Source organism: Centroberyx affinis, unplaced genomic scaffold, assembly GCF_046629955.1.
Source record: "Centroberyx affinis isolate AG114_WGS23_722 - 3 ecotype Tasmania unplaced genomic scaffold, CSIRO-AGI_Caff_v1 ptg003915l_1, whole genome shotgun sequence".
NCBI classification, from domain to species: Eukaryota; Metazoa; Chordata; class Actinopteri; order Beryciformes; family Berycidae; genus Centroberyx; species Centroberyx affinis.
This window is the reverse complement of record NW_027281749.1, coordinates 7,795-31,592: the sequence shown is the minus strand read 5'-3', so window position 1 is coordinate 31,592 and position 23,798 is coordinate 7,795. Positions and strand designations below refer to the sequence as shown.

The window sequence follows — 23,798 nt, the reverse complement described above, 5'->3', positions numbered from 1 at the left end:
CAAAGCCTTGCCTGGCTGGCATTACCTACAGTATGTCACTGAATTGTCATTGAATCTACCTATTTCCATCTCACTGTCAATATGATGAGGCGTTAGCTCCAAATAAAGGCAATAAGTGATTTCACACTCAGTTATACACATATGGTGAGTTGACCCTTGCAAGCCCTAAGTGGCTCTATGTGGGAATGTGGCTTGAAAATCCAAAGCCAGACTCTGTAAACCACATATTCCAGGTATTTTTTGCCTCATTCAACAGAAAGATGATGTCTCCTACTGGGCCTTGAGTATCACCATATTAAAAGCACTGAACGCTCCCTCCTACGATTATTGTAAGTATAGCTAATGCTTCACATGATCTTTAAGAAAAGAATAAAAAAGACTGAAATCTTGTCACTTTTTTAATCATTTTCACTCAGCCCATTATAGAACCTTTTCATATTCATGCGATACATACTTACAAGGAGTGTTTGTCAGTGTTGTGTTGCATAACTTACACTGCTGTCCCTGGGGTTTTTTCCTGTTTCACTACTACAGGGTCTGAATCAGACTGCTATGTCACTCTGCGTCTCCCCGCGGCATCGGCAACGACCTACCAGACAAAAATCGTGCCGAACAGCCGCGACCCTGTGTGGGACGAAACGTTTAACTTCAGGGTCCCCAGCCACGTGAAAGTGAGGCCATTTTATACTGACATTTAGTCAATGTGAATGGATATTACATAGTAACAACCGTATCCAATTTTGTACAGTGAGCACCAGTGTGCGTACTACAAACAATATCTGATATGTTGTTGATCTGATGAACACTTACACAGGGAATTTTCTTTTGAGTCTCTAATTAATGGACATGACTATTCCATATGACACTGTGCCTAAGCGCACACTGTTACCAACTTTATTGCTAGATTTAGCAATTCACGTATTTATTAAAAGTGACTAGTGACAAAGCTCGGAAGATCAGCAAAAATGCTAATGCACGTATATTTGTGCTACTTGCTTGTCGAATACACAGTACTTCCCATTAGGGGTGTAACAATCCTAAAAATGTACGATTTGATCTGACTTTGACTTTTTTGATCTGACGCCCACTCTTTCAAGAATTTATTTTGTTGCCCTCTGGGAGGTGGTATGGAGCTGTTAAAGCAACCTAGAATATGTAGAAAAGGTCCTGTCATTATGTCGCCGCCCGATCTAAGTCAACTGTATGTAAGTCGCGCATGCGCGCGAGCGTGAATGGTTTACGGCACAGACAACCCCCCTTTTAATGTGTATCTTCAATTGGAAAGACAAATGTAATCGTTTCGCACTTGAATAGCATTAAGGATGATGCGGACTCACTAGCCAGCTATAGCTTTTATGTTGCCATGGCCATTTTATATTAATCGCTAATGTTACCAAGTTGGCTAGTTAACTGATGTAGCAAACAAACCCATCATGTTTCACATCACATCAGCCAAAGTGGTGATAAATATATTCCATAACTGGATACTACTTCGTTTCCAATCATATATGTTCACCAAAGCTAGCTAGCTAGCTTACTTACTTAGTTACTTATCAAATGTACTGATCTCGTAATTACGAGATATTTTCATTTGACTGAACTATTATTGACTGTCCCAAAAGTACATTTAATGTTTCGCCATGGTGTCAAAACATTATGTATTCGGGCAGAGACGGTTTAGTGTGTTTGTGTTTGTGTGTATAGAGTATCTTTGATTCGGGTATGAGTCTTGAAAGTAAACGAGAAGTCGTAAAATGGCACATGCGCGACTCACATATGGTTGACTTAGATCGGGCAGCGACAGCGCGCATGTGCGACTCAGATCGGGTAGTGAGAGGTCCTTCATACCAAATGCAATCACCTAACTAAACTCTTCCTCATTGTTCACTTTTTGATACTGTTGGCTATGTCTATTGTTTTTTGTGTGTTGTATCATATTGTATTTTATTTATTGTGCTGTGTCACCAACCTGTGTCACCAACCTGTGAAGCCAAAGGCAAATTTCCACGGTGGTGGACAATAAAGTTCTGTTCTAAACAGTGAGCTCCTCTGCTGTCTTTCCAGAATGTTCTGGAGTTGAAGCTGTATGACGAGGACCCCCTGAATAGCGACGACCTGATTTCCACACTGATGTTTGACATTAGCAACCTCACCCCAGGGAAGAAGGAGACCAAGGTCTTCACCACAAACCCTAAGGTGAAAATATCAAGAAACCATATTAATAAATAGATCAGCATCTGTAGTTCTAAGCATATTGGCATAGCATTGATCTGGGACCAGTTGTACTTCTTCAGACATATTTATCGAATAAAGTGGTAACACTTTACAATAAGGGTACATTAATTAAGGGTTAGTTAATGCTTAATAAGCATTAACGAGCGCTTAATTAACAGTTAAGTAATGTGTCTGGTAATCATTTACTAATGGTGTTCATGTTAACTAAGGTATTAATTTATACATTATTTAATAGTCATCTTTATAAACTATTAAATAATCTATAAATGAATACCTTAGTTAACATGAACACCATTAGTAAATTATTACCAGACACATTAGTTAACTGTTAATTAAGGGTTAGTTAATGCTAACTAACCCTTAATTAATGTACCCTTATTGTAAAGTGTTACCAATAAAGTTAATGTAACCTGACTCATGATCCTCCATCTGTACTGCTGTTTTGAGAAGTTTGATGAATACAGACCTGAATATGAAAATGATTGTGGCAAGGCTACTATCTTGTGTAGCCAGTGTTCTTGCACAACTACTTAACATTGCTCATACATGGATAGAATTCACACATTATTCTCATGCCCTCTTTTCTATAGACAAAGAGTCAACTCTGGGTTGATTTTGAGCTACAGGAGAGGTAACTGAGTTTTGTATGTTCCTGTTTTAATTTTGCTTTCATGCAAAGGCTATATTTACAGTAATGTGTTTTTCTATAGCTTTCCAATAGTGTCTGAACTCTAAACATACAGATGCAACAAAAATCATTTGTCTTTTTGTAGTGAGGAGCCCAGTCACGAATACCTCACAAACGGCATCCTAGTGGTAAGTTTTCTCATGTGGGATCCTGACAGCACAAACACCCAAATAAAGACACTCTAGGAACCAACATGAAAGTAGAGTTCAGAGAAGGTTTATGCAAGGGTCAGACACATTAATAATGTCTCTTTATTCCCACTAGGTCTTACTTGATTGAGACACTAATGATTTACTTATATCATGACACAAATCATTATGCATTAAAGGAATAGTTCACCTAAATCTATAGGAATAGTTCACCTAATCTACTGACGCGCATGTCAGTTGAAACTCTATTGAAGTTCGTACAGCCACCACAGATTATGCTGCACGAGCTGTTAATAGAAATTTGATGAACATTTTATGCTTTATTCGGAGCTGGAAAAAGATGCCCCCATTCATCCCACTACTATAATTGGAGAGCGGTTTGTGTGTTTGTGTGTCCCGAGAGGAGAGGAGACAAGGAGAGGGGAGGAGAGGAGAGGAGAGGAGGAGAGGAGAGGAGAGGAGAGGAGAGGGGAGAAGAGGGGAGTAGGGGAGAGAGGACAGGAGACAGGGAGAGGAGATGAGGAGAGGAGGAGAGGAGAGGAGAGGAGGAGATGAAAGGAGAGGAGAGGAGACAAAGAGAAGAGAGGAGAGGACAGGAGGAGAGGAGAGAGGAGAGGACAGGAGACAAGGAGAGGAGATGAGGAGAGGAGGAGACGAAAGGAGGAGAGAATAGGAGACAAGGAGAGGAGATGAGGAGAGGAGAGGAGAGGAGAGGAGAGGAGAGGAGAGGAGAGGAGAGGAGGAGAGGAGAGGACAGGAGACAAGGAGAGGAGGAGAGGAGAGGAGGAGACGAAAGGAGACGAAAGGTGGAGAGGATAGGAGACAAGGAGAGGAAAGGAGAGGAGGAGAGGAGAGCAGGAGAGGAGACAAGGAGAGGAGAAGAGGAGGAGGAGAGGAGAATAGGAGAGGAGAGGAGAGGAGAGGAGAGAGGGGGAGGTTATAAATTCTAGTTTTAATAGTTTGGGAGATGGCTGAGATGGGACTACGGGGGCTAACTTGCACTGTGTTTGGTGGTCCCACCAACTTCAGTGGAGTTTCAGTTGACATGGGGGTGAGTACATAATACCTGGGAATCAACAGGAGCAAGACACCTAAGGAACAGAACTGATCGATCCCATAAACTCTAATGTTAAATCAAGTATGAAGCGACATGAAAAATAAGTAGGTCTATGAAGTGGTGATTTCTGAACATCAAGCTGACACAGAAGCAGGAGGGCCTTTTCTTACCTATACTGTAGCTTGTTGAGACAATAGTTGTGCATTATGAGTATACCTTACTTTGATTACAATAAACAGAATAACTAATTTCTCTTTGTGCCTCATGTCCCAGGCTGCTCCATTCTCTGCTTTGGATATCAGGGTCGACAAGCTAAGCCATGAAAGTATGTACTATCAACATCAAACATACTTATTTGACAATTCTGTCCAACTCAATAAGTCATATTGAAATGTACTGTATGTTAAGCTTATGCTTTCCTAATTGTCTTTGCCTAAATGCTGTTTGTCTGTTCTCTGTGTCTCAAAGGAAGATGTTAGGATAGTTTTGATGCCAAATATCAGGATAATAATATTAACAATAAACTTAATTTATATAGCACTTTTCAAAACAACTGTTACAAAGTGCTTTCCAAATAATGAAAATAAATACAATATGAGAGTGCATAGAACAGAAAACAAGAGTAGATAAAAATGAAACCAAAAATTAGAATAAAGATAAAATAAAATAAAACTAAATGGCACTCAGTAAAGCACATTCCTCTGCCAACGCTATGCAATTGTCAATATATGCCAGTTCAGACGTTGGATTTTCACCACAAGTTAATTATTTCTTCCATGCCACATTATCAACTTGTTGATTGGGCCAATATTGGAGGCTTTGCCTCTTCTTATGTCTGCTGATAGGCACACAATGTTTGGTGAATCTGTTCGGAAGTTATATGCTTATATCCTTTGGCGAATTGGTGTGAAAAGTTAATCGGTTCTTCCTTGCCCCAGGTCCAAACTTTCCACAATTATTTTTGAATTTTGTCTTTCAGTTATTTGTGTACTTGTGCACATAAGTGAATACAAGTAAAATAAAAAGTTTTTCAGGCTTAAATCTAGTTCACTCAGCTCTTTTTGGCCTTGCAACATATATACATGGCATTGTAACATCATTTGTTCAACAGATGAATAAATGCAACATTTAAAGACCGCAAATGGATTCTGTGATCTTGAGGTATCTGGATCAAAATGATTTGTGAAAACTAACTCAAAATCAGCAAGACCAGTCTGATGTTGCATTTCTCACCTTCTCACCATCTGTACCTGCTGAACAGATGATGACAGAAAAGTGACCCAGAGGCAACCAAGAATGAGACATGCAATTACCCCACATACAGTGCTTGCTTGTGTGTGCTCACATGTGACTTATCAAGCAGTATTCATAGAGCCATTCATATCTCGCACATTTGCATCTTTTCGCAGAGGTTAAGGACATGATGCTTAAAATAAGGGGTGCCTATCAGGAGGATATTAAAATTCCAGATACCCAGGAAGCAAGAAACCTGCGCTTCTATATCAACAGGGACCTGGAGACAGAACTAGGAGTAGCGGTGAGGTTTAACTGTCTTACCTTGGCATGTTTTAGGCACCATCACACTGTTGAATGAGTGGTGGTTTCTCTACATGGGTCCGCATTCAGCTATGTATGTATGTATGTATGTATGTATGTATGTATGTATACAATGTATACATAGTTGTTCTGAATTATATTAATTTAACAAAGAAATGTGTTTAACCTTAACTGCCCCTTTCCCTGCCTGCATGAAATGATTGACCTGGTTTGGCACATATTACTAAATTGAGGACACTTATATTTAATCTTAAAATCTGGATTTATTGATTCAAGGAAACAGATTACTAATTTAAGGGTACTTGTACTTTGAAACACAGAGGGCATGAGTACACAGATCCAGTTTTCTTCCTCAAAACTTTTTATACTTTCACAAATCATTTGTTACACTTTTGAAAATAGTTCTTTGTAAATGCAAATGTTTTTTTCACGCTCAAATCATTTTGGAAGGGAAATACCTTGTAGGTGTTTTTTCAAAACACATTCAAATGAACTCTTTTCAACTATAAAATTATATGTAATGTATTGCAATTATCTCTTTTTCTGTGTTGTAGTCTTCAGAGGAGGAGGCCAATAATGTAACCGCCACTAATGTTCCTCTGCTATCTGCCATCAAACTCCAGCCACTGCCTGTCAAACATGATGTCAAAGTGTCTCTACCTCTTGGTCAGGTACAACAACTCATCATGTTTGTATGAGGTCTGACTGCTCGTTCACACTGCGAGCAACTTGGTTCATGGGTTGCTCTATTCTGACCGATTGAGGGTGAGGCCAGAGGCTCTGACTGTATTTATGTAGTGGTCTGCAGCTACAATGTTTTGAACAGGCAACATAAGCTATGTCAAAATATGTATTTTTTACTGCTTTGGTATTGCCTTTCATAATGTTACATCATTTTGAGTTAAGTTAATATAGCTGGCTGGCAAGTGTTAATTAGGTAGCATTAATAAAAAACACTTTCAACCCCAATGATGGATGCAACCATTCTCTCCAAGCATCGTTTTTGATATGTTTATTCCTGTAGTCTTTCAAATAAAAGTTGTAGAGAACTGGGCAGCTTTGAATAGCTGGAATCAACTTCTTGTCCATTTTGCACTTGCCAGGTAGAGCTATTATTCAAGAAATCTAATCTCATTGGTAGGGAAACAAGGATGTGAAAAAATCTCATTGGCCGTTGGATGGACGATGACTGCAAAAAGTTCAGTTTCCCTGGTCGCTCAGATCAATAGGAAATGAATGGACTAACGCTGACTTGTTGGTCATGTTGCTCACAGTGTGGAAGCACAGTGGTTGTAATTTGAATTACTATAAGACCTGAGGCGCTTAAATAATAATGTGGCATTTTTCCCATCACAGGACACAGTGGATTTAAACCTGCATACAGATGATGGGTAAAGTGCTTCCTTCATAACCTCTGGCCTTCATGCAGGATCAGTAGCCATTCATACTCTCCTAATTTCATATGAGTGAAAGTGTTAGTGTGTGTGTGCACTCTTACCTTAATACCCTTGCTTTTACATTGCAAATCCATAGCATGGAGGAAGGTCTTGCAGTGCGTATGGATTTTGACATCCCACCCCAAGAGAAAGAATATCTGGAAAAGAGGAAAGTCGTGGTGGGACAGGCTTTGCAGAAGCTGCTTGGCCTCAGCTCTCCTCCTGGACCCAAAAAAGTATAGTGGACTTCTTCTGAAATATAAAAATATACGTATATATATATATATATATATATACACACACACACACACACACACACACACACACACACACACACATATATATATATATATTATTCAGCGGTATTAGACTATAATTGAAGAGATATTGCAACCTGCTCTTTGTCTTGCCTCATGTCCTCTGCTGTACATTCTGCATATGAGAACAGGCTGCAGAACCACTAGGTGGCCGCTGCATCACCATGAAAGGCCTTCCAATGGGAGAATGAATGGGGTATATTTAGATTGCAATGAAATTTGCAATCTAAATAAACATTTCACAATCGGATTATTGTAGAAAAATGCTTATAACACAGTAAAATAATGGCATACCTTTTGAGTTGGTTGGTTTTGCAGTGCACCACCAGTCACTTTCCGTCCACTGCTGAAGCGATGGTGTCATGAGCTCTGACCTGGCGACCTGTCATTGTTTTCATCAATGAGTACATTGACATGCACACAAATACCCTGAATTCATAGTATTCCTATGATGTCACATGCATTCCTACCAATATGGCGCTTTACAATACACACAGCTCATTGGCTGTGTTTGTCATTTGATTACAATGACCTGTTATTTTCCTACCAAGATGGCCGTGTGGTGATGTAAGAAAAGACTATGAATACTGGTAGTATTCATAGAACGTTACATGTCCCACAATGACAAGTGAAGAGGCAGGTAGCAAGTTTACTAGTTAACAAGTTTACTCACTTGCTTCATCAATTCCGCCATTAAGAGATTTTATTTCAGGAATAGGAGGGGGTGAGGGCTGCTATTATACAGCGAGGGAGGAGCTAGTTCTAAAAAAAAAAAAGAAAAGCTATTGAATGGACCGGGAAGACACCAGTTAGGACATGTATAGGCTACACCATATGTAAACATAGCTCATAAACTATGAATACTAGAAAACGCGAAAACTCAGAAAGATATGGTATTTTCTTCCTGTGTTCTAAGTGCTTATTGGTCACATAAAACAGATTCAGATTGTGACAGGACATTTATTTAGATCGTAAATTCCGTTGCAATTCTGTACTCCATTCATTCTTCCACTGGAAGGTATTACTTTATATGTGCTGAAGTGGCCACAAGGCCAGTGTTCACCTTAAGGCCTAAGTAGTATGTCAAAGCCAGCTCTATGCATAATGTATAATGTGTACTGTCAAAATGAATAGACTGAACATTAACTCATGTCAGAACCAGTGGCTTTTGAAGGAGTAACATTTAAATTTAGTTCAGTTTTTGATGCAGCAATATAGTTTTACTCTTATGTGGAAACAGAAGAACTGGAACATTGTAAATTAATATAGGAATTTCAGTTCGATACTCTAAAGACATTTTATATCCCCTAAAATTTTTTTTTTTTTTGTGGATCCTGCAAGTCTTCCATATGCCAACAAGCTGATAATCACTTTAGGGATCTCAGTAGCAAATGTAGAATCCAATTAGAACATATCATCATATCCATTTAAACATATTTCTGTCCTCTGCCCAGGTGCCTGTAATAGCTTTGGTGGGTTCAGGAGGCGGGACCAGAGCGATGACAGGCCTGTTTGGCAGTCTGAAGGGGCTGCAGCAAATAGGCGTCCTGGACGCAGCCACTTACATCACTGGTGTGTCCGGGTCCACATGGTGAGTTAGACAATTGAGGGATCTGGGTTCGCAGTATTTGCACAGTGCTGTGTCACAGTCTTGCTTTTGGTAAAACTTCATTAATAACTTGTTTGTCTACGGACCTTGTCTTCAGGCGTTTGTATGCTATGCAAACTATGAATGCAAAAGAAATGCCTGATGGGCTTTGTGTACATTGTGGCCTTGGCCCCTGCTCCAGAAAACAAATTTTGTCACATTTGCTGACTTTGTTAGGTGTTTCACTTGAATAATGAAGGAAGCAGAACAGGGTCGCAGGCAGGCTTGGAATTTCGTCATTTTAGGGGCAAGGCCATTTGGTGTCACAACATTTTTTAGGCAATAACATGCTTGCTTGGTATCGCTGGAAACTAGAAATTCCAAGCTTTCCAATGACCCTAAACGCACCACGATTGGAACGATACAATGCCCGCCATTTCCGGGGAAACGTAGCAGTCAAACTTAACATTTTACAGTCTAACTGACAAAAATCTATGTTCTTGCCAAAATATTTCACCAAGGCTTATGTTATTTTCACCAAAAACGGCAGATTTGAGTTACTCACGTTTCTACCGTAAGTTTGAGACTGTTTCTGACTCATAGCGATCTTCCGGTGATTTTCACCAGCCATTTCAGTCCAGACAGACTGGAGCTCTATGGTGGGAGCTCTGGCTCTTCGTCGCCATCTGGTGGCTGTATCGAAGTAAGTTACTAACGTATTAAGTATTAACATTAAGTGGTATTAAAAACAGAGAGGTTTGATTCAGTTAAGCACTAAATAAGTCAGCTATCTATCTATCGATAACTAGCTAGCTTGCTTACCTGCATATAGTCCTTCTCAGTTGCGCTCCCGTTTTCTTGATATTCCGAAATGAATTCAATGTAGCCTGCTAGTGGCTTTGATGCGATGTGACACTGCCAATCCAAGCTACAAGGACTGCTGCAGTTCTAAGAGACCACTGACACTTTTAAAGCAACCTCGAGATTTTGACAGTAGCAGGGCACAAATGCCATGGTGGCCGTAGGGGCGTGTGGGCATCACGGCCAGAGCGAGGGGCAACGATGGCCATGGCTGTCGTGGCCGCCGTGAAATTCCTACCCTGGTCGCAGGGCAATGAAGAAGGCTTTCAGACTGTGCCATATCTGCACTAGACCTGCACTAACCTGTTTCTGCGTTTGATTATATGTATTTCAATCAGGCAGCACCACCATTTTGTACACATTTCCTGTTTTTAAATCATTCTAAATCTTATCGCTCTCTCTAATTCATTCCCATATGAACAGGACTATGACTAGCCTGTATCAGCAAGCCAATTGGTCACAGCAGGACTTAAACAGTGCCATCTCAGCAATGGAGGGGAAGATAACCAAGCGCTTCTTGAGTTCCTTCTCCACTGACAAACTGCAGTACTACAAAGATGAAATGGACAAGAAAGGGGAGGAGGGTCACATTGTGTCACTCGTTGATATGTGGGGCCTGATTATTGAGCATCTGATCTTTGAGAAGGTAAAGAGCGCTACACTTTCTCTGACCATCATGTTACGTTATATAGATCTCCAGAAGTTTAAGTGTGCAAATAATTTGAAGCCTAAATGTTGTGCATCTTGGTTGCAATTATTCTGGTTCATGATTCATTGTAGTTTTTGGTTTGATCTTTAGTCACCAAAAACTGGATGACTATGATTTTTTTGTCGATGGTTTTGCAGAATAAATGTTTTTTCATCACTGTTGTGACATGTTGGCTTCATAGAAAACCACCAGTACTCTGTCTGAGCAGCAGAGGGCAGTGGCTGATGGCCAAAACCCTCTCCCCATATACACAGCTGTCAATATGAAGGATGAGTTGAAGGGCTGCGAAATTGAAGCTGGTAAAGATCCTCTAGGCATTTTCTTTCATCTGTGTTTTTGTGTCATCAAACTTAAAAGGAGACAGCTGATACTTATCTTACTGATCCTGAACTTCTTTTGTGCAAGATGATTGAGGCCCAAGGGCATAATGCAGTATACAGTATAGACACACACATATATATACAGAATTACATATACACTGTATATTAACAAGGTGTCTGCAAGTTTAATCAAGTGAAATTTTAAGGCTTAAGAGTTTTACTTTTTTTTACTTTAATGTAAGTTAAGATGAAATGCAAGACAAATTTTTCACCTGAAATTTAAGTGAAAATGATAACTGTAGACTTATCAGGATATACAGCTGGTCTGTGTGACTGAGCTGATTGTTCGGTGGAAAGACAGTGCACCAAGAAACACTTTCAGAGGGCAAATCAACACTAGTCACTACGCTAAGGATTTTGGATTAATTTCATTAATTTAATTCTATAACTTTTCTAGGGCCTGCAGACACCCTGTTCACAAACCATAACTGAAAATGCATATTGTGGAGGAATAAGGATTGATTTTGTTTTCCCCTTTGATCAATCTTGTTTTCAGAGTGGTGTGAGTTTACCCCCTATGAGGTAGGCATATCAAAGTATGGGGCGTTTGTCCCAGCTGAGCACATTGGGAGTCAGTTCTTCCTTGGTCATATGATCAAGAAACTAACAGAACCCCGCATTCCTTTTCTGATGGGTGAGAACATGACAGCTCATTCATGAATACACTTCCTGTTATGTCAATAAATATGCATGGTTTTGCACAGTACTACAATATTAATCCATGTTAATTAAATCTTGTTTATATTTCAACATTATCAGGGATATGGAGCAGTGCCTTCTCTGTTAGCATGACCCAACTATGGCAGCTTGCTACAGGTGCCCAGCCCTCCTGGACTCCTTTCCTAGGACCTGATATCAAAGACATAGGTACAGCACATTCACCCTATGATGCACTGAGAGACACAATCAAACTAAAACGATTTTAAAATGACTACAATCACTACAAGACTATTAGTCTTAAAGAATGAGGCCACAATATACAGTATAACAGTGTTTTAATAATGTTCTTACTCTCAATAACTATGGTCCAACAAATGGTTTAAGAACTTTAAGATGGTTGCTAGGACCAAGGCATTGTAGATGACATGATTAACCTGTTTTCTCTTAAAGGAAGGTAACACCAGGAGGGTAATTGTACAATTTATCAATTGTACATTCAAAATTCCAAACAAATCCCAGCATTTAGGCTAAGCTGATGACAACACAAAAGCAAAAATCACGAAGACACGAGGCAACCTGCTTAGGCCTATAAATGATTTTAGCCTCAGAGGGGGTTCATTAAATCCACATTGCACACCCTCCCCCCAAAAAAGCATCAACAAACTAATCTCTCTCTCTAAGGCCTTGTGCACACCATACAATATCACAGCCGATTCAGGCGTCCCAGAAGGTCCCAGACAAGTTTTCAAGATCACAGTGAAAACAGCATGTAGTTGCTCACTTAGTGCGAGAAGGTCAGCATGCCACGTCCCCATGCAGTCTGGGACGTCCTGATCATTTTCAAACATATTTGATATTTTTGTTGTTGCTCTTGTAGTGTGAGAGCGGTACAACAAGGCGATTTGTCACACAGGCCAATTAGGTTACAGCAGGATATGTCATCACTCTGTTTACTGCAAAGCACACCTGGGAAACATGGCTACAAAGAAACAGGGTGTACCCTGTATGGTGCTAACACGCAAACGTCTACATTAATGACCCATGTGGCTTTCCGTCTTGCGGGTTGTGACACAAGACGAGATTCGGTAGCTCAGTTAATGTGAGATGTCCTGCAGCATACGGTCGTGTAATGTGCTTCTGGCATAAGGTGGGACACATTACACATTTTTCAAGCCCAATTTGGCAACAATTTGAGATCTGGAGTGAAAGACTCAAATCTCTCTCATATGATCGCAATCAGCAATGTCAGGCTAGTCTTTGCATAATCATGTGGTGTGCGCTCGTCAAAGACTCAAATCTTAACAGGAATTTTCAATAGGCTATGAAAATTGATCCAATGCGCACGATGACTGAGCCGGAAAAGAAAATGAAACGTGAATGTCTCCCTCTTTTTTTCATGCAAGTCGCAGCACAAACCAGAGTACAGGTGCACCACGAAAAATCTGATTCTCCCGAGAGAACTGCATCTTTAGATTTGTGCTCCTCAAAGACAGCCGTCATTGTGTGCGCGTTACAAGAGACTGAAAATCTGCAAATTTCAGTTTTTAAATGTGCACTCAATCTTTTCATTGTCACTTATGATTGGAAAAATCTTTTAATTAATAGGTGATTATAATGCGCATCTATGGTGCAAGGGCAAGGCCAATTGAAGCAGGAGAGAAGAGAAAAACATGGTTCGTTAGCACAATAAGCTAGCTAACTTAGCTGAACTAGCCTAGCAATAGTTAGCAAGAAGACCTAGAAATGGTAAATAAAAAGAGGAGAAAGAACCAAACAAGCCTGTCCTTTGCATGGAGCCAACAGAGAGGCATATCATTAGGGGCCGGGCAGCTCTGCTGCCGGTCCCTCTTGTATTTGCCAATGTTATTATTATTCTGCTTCTTCTTCTTCCTACAAGGAAATCTGCCTTCCCATGCATGAAAATAAACCAAACTTTGCACATAGGTCCAGTCCCATGCCAAACTTACTCAACTGGCTTTGGGGGTCAATAGTCCTGATGGTGGCGCTACAGCAACCGTCTAAAGTTTAAAACTTTGAAAATTCATAACAAATCAGTCGTACGTGCTACGGCTTTGCAAGTTTCACCACCTCCCACATTTTTTGCTCAATTGACACCAAACTTGCTACACTGCATCTTCAGACTGTCCACCACAAACGATCCAGCCAGATTTTTGAATTATCAAAAATTGAGCCCACAGTGCATCAACATGTTTTACTATAAACAGTACTGTAAACAGCTACTGCAAATTCTCGCGAAATAAATCTCCAATATTCATGAAAATAAATGACACATTTTTCCAGTCATGGTAGATGAAGTGTGTAAAATTTCAGAATTTTATCTCAAAAACGGAATTTTTGACAGTATTTTGAATTCTGCCCTCATGTAAACTACTGCAGTCAATGGAAATAGAGCATCTTTAAACATCAGTTTTTCACTTATGAAGCAATCAATCTTTGTAAAAAATAAATTACAGACATCTCTATGTTGTCTAGATGAAGTATGCAAATTCTCAGAATTTTGTCTTGAATACTGAATATTTGACACTAGTTTGAAATCTGCCTGTAAATGCATGGACAGCTGTTATCCTGCTCCCTGGTGGTTGCCTAAGTTCTAGTGTGAAGCCTCCTCTAATTATCCCGCTTCTCAGGTAGCTCAACATGATCAAGACTTGCCATTGGTGGCAAAGGTTGTGAGTTCAATCCCTGGTTGTTGCAGAATGAGTATGCTTATGTCTACTCAGGCATTGTGTTGTGTGGATTAGAGACTCATGACTTCAAAGATACTTCATTTGTCTTCATCCTTCTTCTTCTTCCTCTACTTCCTCAAAATGCCCGGCCCCGACTCACCGCTGCGCAGCAGCTATAATTAAGAGTTGTTTTCAAAATCAACACTCTAGGATTTGTGACACAATTGTCATGTAGCAAATCCTGAATCCCAGACTTCGGAAAAACAATAATATCCAAGCAGAGTTGATATTTCCAATTAGCAGCACTGACTGACTATGTTCGCCGAAGGACCTACTAAATTAGATGAATGTTGTTTTGGTGTTTCCTTTCTTTGACAGAGGTTGATAATGAACCGTCAACCCTGGACACATATCTCTTAAACCCAGTCACAGACGTGGCCAACATGGTGACTGATTTCTTGAGGAATCGTCCAGTCGTTGCCCAGATGTACAACTTCATGCGTGGGCTCTTCCTACACTGGAACTACAATAAAAGCAACAACTTCAGCGCCTGGAAAGGTGGGCCCCCTAGTCCTGTTATTGATGTGCTTGCATGCATATATAGTGATTTTTTAGTCACAAATATTAATTATTTGAACATGTAACCAACCATTTCTTTAAAATAAACACTTTCTTGAGAGGAAAACAAAGGAATTAGTTGACATGCTTTTAAACATACTTTTTAAATGAAACATGAGTTTTGGTAACAGGACTGAGAAAAATGCAACCATCTTCCACTTAGAAACCTTGTAAAAAATGAAATAAAGTTGCCTGAGATTGACCACTACACATATTGAATAGTTAAATATGTGTGTTATTAGATTCAGTGTTGAAAAAAGATAAAAAATGAAGGTCAATTTGGAAGAGTTACAACAAGTAAATGGCACCCATTCGGCGGAATGGTATGTGTCTTGTGCAAGTCTGATCACTTGTCCCACTTAAGGCCATAATCAATTAGGACACTTCTTTCTCCTGCTCAAACACAAAGCGCTGCTGTGAGCATCGCTAGTAACACAGAGCATAAGCTCAATCGGCGCAAGGGATAATATTCTTGTTGCTATGCAACGCAAAGTTTTACAACAACTTGCAAACGTTAGCTAGTTAATCTGAAGTAACAAGGGGGGAAATGTTGACGGCTTTAAAAACAGGATAAGGATGTGGGTCCATGATAACAGAGCACAGAGGCTTATCATCTAGCCCAATACATCTAGCCCAATATAATCTCTGTATCAACATTCTCCATCTGCTGATCAGACACTCATCCAGATGCCTTCCCAAACAAACTGACACCGGCTGACCCCACACTACGACTAGTGGATGCCGGTCATGCCATCAACATCGGCTGTGCTCCTGTCCTGCGGCCAGAAAGAGAAGCGGACCTCATCATATCCCTCAGTTATTCATGGGACCCAGGCCATAACTTGAAGGTAAATAGAATTATATAGAGGAGGAGATGCTCATTTGATTAGAGCAAAAACAGCATATATGTTTCCTGAGTTTGTTACGGAGCAAAATTATATTTTTCATTGATATAGGGTGTGATATTTACTAGTTTAGTTTGAACACTACTATCAGTCAAAAAATCCATATTCTGCGCATCAGCAAAGTTACTTAATAATTCTTCATTCAGTGAATGTTTGGCAAATGCTATTTTGCTGTCCAAATCTTTAGATAAGCACTTTATACTAGCGTTATATTACTCTCAATATGTACATGTACTGTATATGTATTAATGTGACCACATGTTCAATCTACCAGGTCATAGAGAAGACAGCTTCTTACTGTAAGAATCACAAGATCCCCTTCCCGAACGCTGACTTTGCCAGTCTGGAGACCGAGCCTGACAAAGAGTTCTACATCTTTGAGGATAAGGAGAATCCCAAGGCCCCGATAGTGCTTCATTTGCCACTCGTCAATGTCACTTACAAAAAGTTCAAGGCCCCTGGTAAGCTGCTGGTTGGTTATGCTGCAATTGCAGCAGTGCTGTTTCCATTACCCTACTTTTATTTTGCTCTTTTGTACTTCTTAAAAGGAAGAATAGGAGGAAACGCTCATAAGGCTTTAGTCTTTTTTTTGCTTGCAATCATCCAGTCATTTTACAAAAGATTTGAAGTTAAGGGGAATGATATTACATTACATTACGTCATTTAGCAGACGCTTTTGTCCAAAGCGACTTACAATAGTACATTTTGTCAACAGTAGTGAACCAACTGTGCATCACAGTCTTCATCAGCTAAGACTATTCATAGGAATAAGTAGCATTCGTCAAAATTATTATTTTTTTTTTCAAGTTTAAGAAGGGTAAGAAGATAGGTTAGTTCAAGAAGGGTCCAGGTGTAACCTGAAGAGATGTGTCTTTAGTCTTCGCCGAAAGATGGGCAGTGATTCAGCCGTGCTGACAGAAGGGGGGAGCTTGTTCCACCATTGTGGCGCCAGGGATGAGAAGAGTTGCGACCGGCATGAGCGACTTCTGAGCCCATGTAGCGATGGAGGGGCGAGGCGACCTGCAAGGGTGGAGGAGCAGAGGGAAAGAGGCGAGGTTTGGAACCTGACCACAGATTGCAGAAAGGGGGGGCAGTCTGATGTATTGCCCTGTAGGCGAGTACCAGTGACTTGAATTTGATGCGTGGGAATGATGAACGTATTCTGGCACAACTTCACTCACTGACAAGGTGCATGGAATGGGCAGGTAACACTGGAAAAGAGTAAATTCCAGAAACACTTGCTACTGAGTGAAACCAACCAAGTATTAGTAAAACCAACACGTTTCAGCATGTGGCCTTCGTCAGGGTTTGTAAAACAACACATCTAAAAGCCTGATGATCACGAACACAGTTCATAAACTATGTTTGTGATACACTTAGCTCGGTCTGTCACTTGGTGTTTGCTCGGGTAGGCTGCTTCCATTCCTAGGCTTCCCCATGGGTTATGGGCTATTACTGGCTTTATAACTTCCTCCCATTTAAAAAGTGCCAAGACCACTTATTATCAGGAGAAAATCAGTAGCGCCAAAGACGCTTGAAAATTATTTTCAGCTTTTACCTCACTCCTCAACCCTCCACCAGCTCCACCCTCAACTTTGCTCACTGCTGACCTCTTCGCATCCTTCTCGCAACTGATAAGTTCCCTTTCGGTCAGTATACTTGGTACAACACATTAGTATGGGGATTGCGTCCTTGCGAGCTGAAGCCTGAAGAACCTTTCTCAAAACGCCTGTCAAGGCCAATGAGACTGAAGCAGGCAAGGGGAGTCCCGCCTCCCCCGGGCCTACAAAAGCCCCTGCACAGTCTCTGCTCCTCAATCTTTTTGCACTTCACCTCGCATAACCTGACTCTTGTAGGACCCTTGCTAGCGATTGAACTGTCTGCTTGGAGGTGAGCTAGCTCCCTGCCCAAGGCGTCGCTAACAAGGCTCTCTACACAGCGCTTGTTTAGCTAGCTAACTAGCCGCTTTACTGCGTTTAGCCCAGCTAACGTGCACCTTTTTAGCCTCGCTAACAGAACCGCCTTTTTCCCACACCTGTTTAGCAAGCTAACAATTTGTTTAGCAAGCCAACTCGCCAGTGGAATGGCACCCGAATACAGAAAGAAAAGCTCTTCCAGCAGGTCTAGCAAAGCTAGCATAGCTGTGAAGGTGAAAAATCGTGCATGCCCCAGTGCTTGCGGGTTTTCTCTCTCCGAGATGGATACCCATGACGCCTGCCTGGTGTGTCTCGGCATGTTGCATGCTAAAGCGGCACTTGCTAATCCGGAGACCTGTGCGCACTGTCGCCGACTCCGGAGTACGACACTGGAAAGACATGTGCCGTTCCTGTCGAGGGTGCTGGGAAGCTCAGCCGCGCACGGAGATCCTCTGCTGTCTGAAGCCATCGAGTCCTCCGCGGAGCTTGAACCCAAAGGCGGGGACTTTGATGAGGGAGTAGGACAGTCATGGGGCGATGGATAATATCCTCCCAGATACTAACGTTACTGAGTACGTGGGTATGGAGGAGGACCCAGCCGACCAGATCTCCATTGACAATGTACAGCTCAGCATAATGTCTGTGGACGAGCTTTCCCTTGCCGCTTTGGGCGGCCTCTCGGAGGGGGAGGCCGAAGTCGGAGGTGGAGGAGACGAAGAGGAGCCTTCCCAGGTCCTCGGTGCTGGAGATCTTCCGACCGAGACCGACGGCACTACCCCGGCCATGGTCGACTTGTGCCGCCGCGCGGCCGAGCACCTTGAGGTGCCGTGGCTGGCTCCACCTCCTCGCCAACAGCAAACTCGGTTCGCAGGAAATTATTTTCTCCCACAGCAGCTTGCAGCGGTGAGACACAAATGTTTTTCCCGACTTTGTGTACGAGCTCACACGGTCCTGGGCATCCCTTAAGGCTCCGCTGTCACTGCCGTTTACCCAGTTCTTGGACTTAGAGGATATGGAGGCTGCGGGGCTAGCTAACATTCCTCCGATGGACAAGACGCTGGCTGTCCACTTGACACCGAAGCCTAACACCGCGAGCAGCAAACCCACTCTCCCCAGTAAGCAGTGCAGATTCTCTGCCTCTCAGCTCGAGAAAATATACCGCGCACAGGGGCTGACAGCTCGCTCGCTTAACACGGCCTCAATGTTGCAGGCTTATCAAGCGGAGAAGCTGCGGGATCTCCACGAGGCCCTGGCAAAGGGGGAGAATCCCGCCAAGCCACTGGATGAGGCACGAAGGATGGCGGATTTTATCCTCTGGCTCTCCAGCACAGCAGCCGTCGCTGTGGGAAAAGGCACGGCTGAGACGGTGGTCGCCCAGCGTCACCTGTGGTTGACACTCATGGAGCTACCAGAAACGCAGCGCGCTGAGTTTCTCCACCAAGCCATTGAGCCCGCTGGCTTATTCGGACAGGCTTTGGAGAAAATCCAGACCCGCTGCGATCAGAGGAAGAAGCAGGAGGAAGCACTATGTATGAGTATGCCCAGGCGTTGTTACCCACAACCGAAGCCTCCCAGCAGCCAGGGACGCGCCCGTCCGCACTCCTGTGCACACTCCAACTCCCTCCCGCGGCGTACAGCCCAGAAGAGACCCTCCTGGGGAGGCCTCTGCAGGAACACGCATGTGAATGGGACCTGGACAGACAAGGAGAGGTCATGGCATATCAATCTGCTGGAGCTCTATGCTGTGTATCTGTCACTAAGACGATTTTACAGTATGGGTCTGCTGTCGGGACAGCATGTTCTCGTACGCAGCGACAATACGTGTGTAATTGCGCACATAAACAAACAGGGAGGGACGCGCTCTCCTCCCCTCCTCTCTCTGTCTCACAGCCTACTGTCATGGAGCAGCATTCACCTGCTGTCTCTCAGAGCGACGCACATCCCGGGAATACTGAACAGCAGGGCAGACCTTCTCTCCAGGGGGTTTCCACTGGCGAGAGAATGAAGACTGCACCCCAAGGTAGTGGAACAGATATTGGGTCATTTTGGCAGAGCAACCGTCGATCTGTTCACCTCGAGAGAAAACGCGCACTGTCCTCTGTTCGTCTTGCTACAGGACGGGTGCACGCCCCTCAGGTTAGATGCGCTGGCTCATCAGTGGCCTCAGACACTCCTGTACGCGTTTCCTCCGGTGGCGCTGATCCAGACCACACTGGAGCGTGTGCGCATAGGGAGATTAACCATGATTCTGATCACCCCACGTTGGCCCAAGAAAGCATAGCTCGTGGAGATCATTTCTCTTCTGAACGAGAGACTGTGGCGCCTCCCCGTGCGCAGAGACCTGCTGTCGCAGGCCCAGGGCCAGAGCAGTGTCCACACAGGGGTTATATACGCTCAAGTGGCGTTTATTCTATGCTTGGTGTCACGAAAGGAATATTATTCCGTTCCAAAGCTTTGTGGTGGATATTTTGACATTTCTCCAAGAATTATTGGAAAGAGGCCTTTCCTTTTCCACTATTAAGGTCTATCTCTCGGCTATTTCTGTGTGCCATGTGGGATTTGACGGAAAATCCCCCGGCTCCCATCCTCTGGTGATGCGTTTTATGAAGGGCGTACAGCGTAAGAGGCCGATGCGCAAAACCATGATTCCCCAGTGGGACCTTGCTCTGGTTCTAGATGCACTGTGCGATGCGCCTTTTGAGCCATTCATTGATCTCATTTTCGCATCTTACCGAGGAGCAAGTCTCCAGGCTTCTGCTTGACTCTCATCCCACTACCTGTCCGTTGGACCCCATACCCTCCAACCTCCTGCAGACCATTTCGCCCACACTTATTCTTGCAATCATGCACGTCAGTAGCACATCAGCACATGCAGTAGTTCTCTTCTGTGGTTCCTCGGTGGTGGAACGAGTTACCAAACTCCATTTGATCTGCAGAGTCCCTCTCAATCTTTAAGAAAAGGCTAAAGACCCAGCTCTTTAGTGAACACCTGCTCACCTGATGGACTGTGTAATCTATAAAAAATAAATAAATTAGAAAAAATTCTTTATCTGCCTCTATGCACTGCCTCGTAGCATCTATGTCCTGTCGGACCAGAACTTAGCTTTATGGCATTTACTCTCGTCGTTCTCTCCTGACTAGATCCTTGCTTGTGTTGTATTAAAATCTCATGTGTACGTCGCTTTGGATAAAAGCGTCTGCCAAATGGGAAATTGTAATTGTAATAACTTGCTTATGGAGATGGAGAGCACATTCTCAGTGATTACTTGATTTTAAACAGCTACTGACTACTACTAAAACTCGCCATCGATCATTTTACTACACTTGCCTCTGGTTAGAACTAAATGCCTAGTAGAGCTAGCTATTTTTGTTTATTGATTATCAAATTACACTTCTAATGAAAGTATAGTTTGACTACAGTATTAATTGAATACATTTACTGATCCATTAAGAACTTTGTACAGTGTAAATTTAACAAATTTCTCATCATATGACTGTAGGCGTGCCTCGGGTGGGTGAGGCAGAGATAAAAGCCGGGGAGATAGATGTGAGCAGCAGCAGCTCTCCATACAAGACCAAGAACCTGACCCTCTTAAAAGATGATTATCGGGCCCTGGTGGACTTAATGACGTATAACGTCCTCAACAACAAGGAAAGCATCCTGGAGGCTGTCCGCAAGGCCCTGGAGAGGAAGGCATCAAAGATGGCGCCGTAGGAGAAAAATTACGAAGCATGCCATTAAAGTGATTTAAAAAAGCCAAGAATTTAGTGATTGAAGTGAATTGTAATAGGTTAGAGCAATACTGTTAGAGTCATACTGTTAGCATAGTATTACAATCAATCATGACAGTATAAAATGTATAATTTGGTTTGACAGATGTCAGTGGTCTCGATTTTTCCAACCCATAGACTGTAAAAAAAAAAGATGGACGTAGTGTGACATGACCCATTGGCTTTATGAAGGGCCATTTTGAAGCCTGGAGATTGTGTTTACGCCATGTTGACATTTTTTTGAGCCAGAGCAGCCAAAGCGAGGCCAAGGGTGGAATTCGGGTTATCTGCAGAGTTGCAGCGCTGCCTACTATTGGCCAATAATGGGCGACCTCTCAATCACTGGACAGGCAACCTGTCAATCACTAGGACAACCCCGTTTTATATCCATTATATCCATCAAAAATCACCATATTGACACACATTAGAAGAAGTGAAATTAGGTGTTGAGACCATAACCTCTTGTGGAAAAAATGTAGCCTATTGATTTTATATTTTTAGCGAGAAGTTGGGTTGTGGTCCCATTGACTTGCATGTAGTGCCGAGTTTAGAGTCTTTTTGGAACCAGCCTCTAGTGGACATTAGTGGAATTGCCATCCTTCGCCACTTCCGTACTGGCTTCAAAATTCACCCGTGGTTTTGGCCGCTTGTTCCAACCTAAACCAGCTTGGATACCAAAACACCTCATATAAATTAGGTGATAAATATGTCAGTGTATGAGTTTGGCAAGGCCCACCGAAACACACTACATTAGAATGACAGTATTTTCTGATTCACCTATTGTGTGACTGTGCCACGATTTACAATGCTACACTACCAAGAAGAAGCATGGCTATAGAACAATATAGACAATAGAACTTCTAGAATAAATGTTAGTTAAGCAGTTATTATGCTAGAGGGGGAAGGTAGTATGCGGGTTGTATGCTTCATTTTTGCAGACTTCTTTTCAACCCAGCACCTAAGAAGATGTGTGTATTACTAAATGAGTTCAGAGTTGCCTTCACAAGTCTGAAATAAACTATATAAGAAAGCAGAGAACCACTGAAATGTCAGTTCTTTCTTCAATATGTACATGTAAATGTAGTACAGCTTGTTTCCCGCACATCACACACGCAGCCATAGGAGGTAGACATTTAACAAGAGACACACTGTCAACAACGTCGTTATGCCACAGACCCTGCTGTGACTGCCTACAGTTTGCATCAAGCACCATATCAGTTCACAGTGAAAAGGGCCAGAGTGACACAGCTGGAATGCAAAATCTTGAAACCCTTGAGTATCATGAGTGTGACATGACATTCGAGAATTCGAGTTAACAGATGTTCGGGGGATCGCTGTCACTGTGAACATAGCCTATCCAACATTTACTATTCTGATGATTCTAAGTCACTATGATAGTTCTATTTCCTTCTGTACCCCCACTCACTGTCGGCAGCCGGTGTTCCGCGCTAGACTGTCCCCCTGTACATGCGTGCCCCCCCCAGCATCGTACAGTCCTGCCTCCCGTACAGCGCTGCCCCCTGTTGTAGTATCGTATTTCAGCAAACCAGTTGTCATCTGGACACAAAGACACTGTTTACTGCAGGCAGGTTACCTTGCGAGGCAGCTGGATTTGCGAGATCACGATCACGCGAGAATCCATCTTGCCAGGCTTCAAGTTATGAGTTTGTGGCCAAACCACAGTGGTGTGGACCAATCAGCGTCCTATGAGGGCAGCTACGGGCGTGGTTTAGGTGTGGCGACAGCGAGAAGTGACTGTTCGTTCAACAATAGTGGCTAGCGTGGATGCTGCTATAACATCAGTTATTTCTGAACTGGAGAGTATTTCTTCATTGAAACAAGAGCAAAGAACGGCACTGAAGGCTTTTCTGGATGGAAAAGATGTTTTCGCTCTTCTCCCGACTGACCGCAAGAGTTTGTTTATATGGTTCGTTGATCTGATTGGTTGAAGTTAGCCCGTGATAGACGGTGATAGACAGATGGTTCATCCAATCACCTGCCAAGTATTTTTTGAAAGTGCCTGCCCTTTTCCAAACAGTTTCCAAGGACGACTTCCCAAATGGTTCTGTGTAACAAACCATCTGGCGCGTCAGGTTAGCAGGCAGGCTTGCTGTACAAATATGTTTCCCTTGGATGCTTGTCATGTTCAGCGGGCAAAAAGAATATAACCTCATAAAGTACTTTTCTGTACGTGCCATTTAAAGGGAAAGGGGTCCAAACGTATATTTAGGTTGTGTATTGCAGTTCAAAAACAAAATTCTAGA

At 42.5% G+C, this 23,798-nt stretch overlaps 1 protein-coding gene across 1 annotated transcript; it reads left to right on the top strand.

The window, feature by feature from the left end:
• Positions 1-81: 81 nt before the first annotated feature.
• Positions 82-22,419, top strand: LOC139663090 (cytosolic phospholipase A2 zeta-like). Its single transcript, XM_071541627.1, has 19 exons — positions 82-91; positions 535-671; positions 2,065-2,196; positions 2,826-2,866; positions 3,009-3,051; positions 4,403-4,454; positions 5,539-5,666; positions 6,241-6,357; positions 7,043-7,077; positions 7,220-7,358; positions 8,894-9,030; positions 10,312-10,534; positions 10,779-10,896; positions 11,474-11,611; positions 11,737-11,844; positions 14,703-14,882; positions 15,618-15,790; positions 16,122-16,308; positions 21,264-22,419. Exons 1-19 carry the CDS (start codon positions 82-84, stop codon positions 21,476-21,478), a joined length of 2,313 nt encoding a protein of 770 aa, XP_071397728.1. The 3' UTR covers positions 21,479-22,419.
• The last annotated feature ends 1,379 nt before the right edge of the window (positions 22,420-23,798 follow it).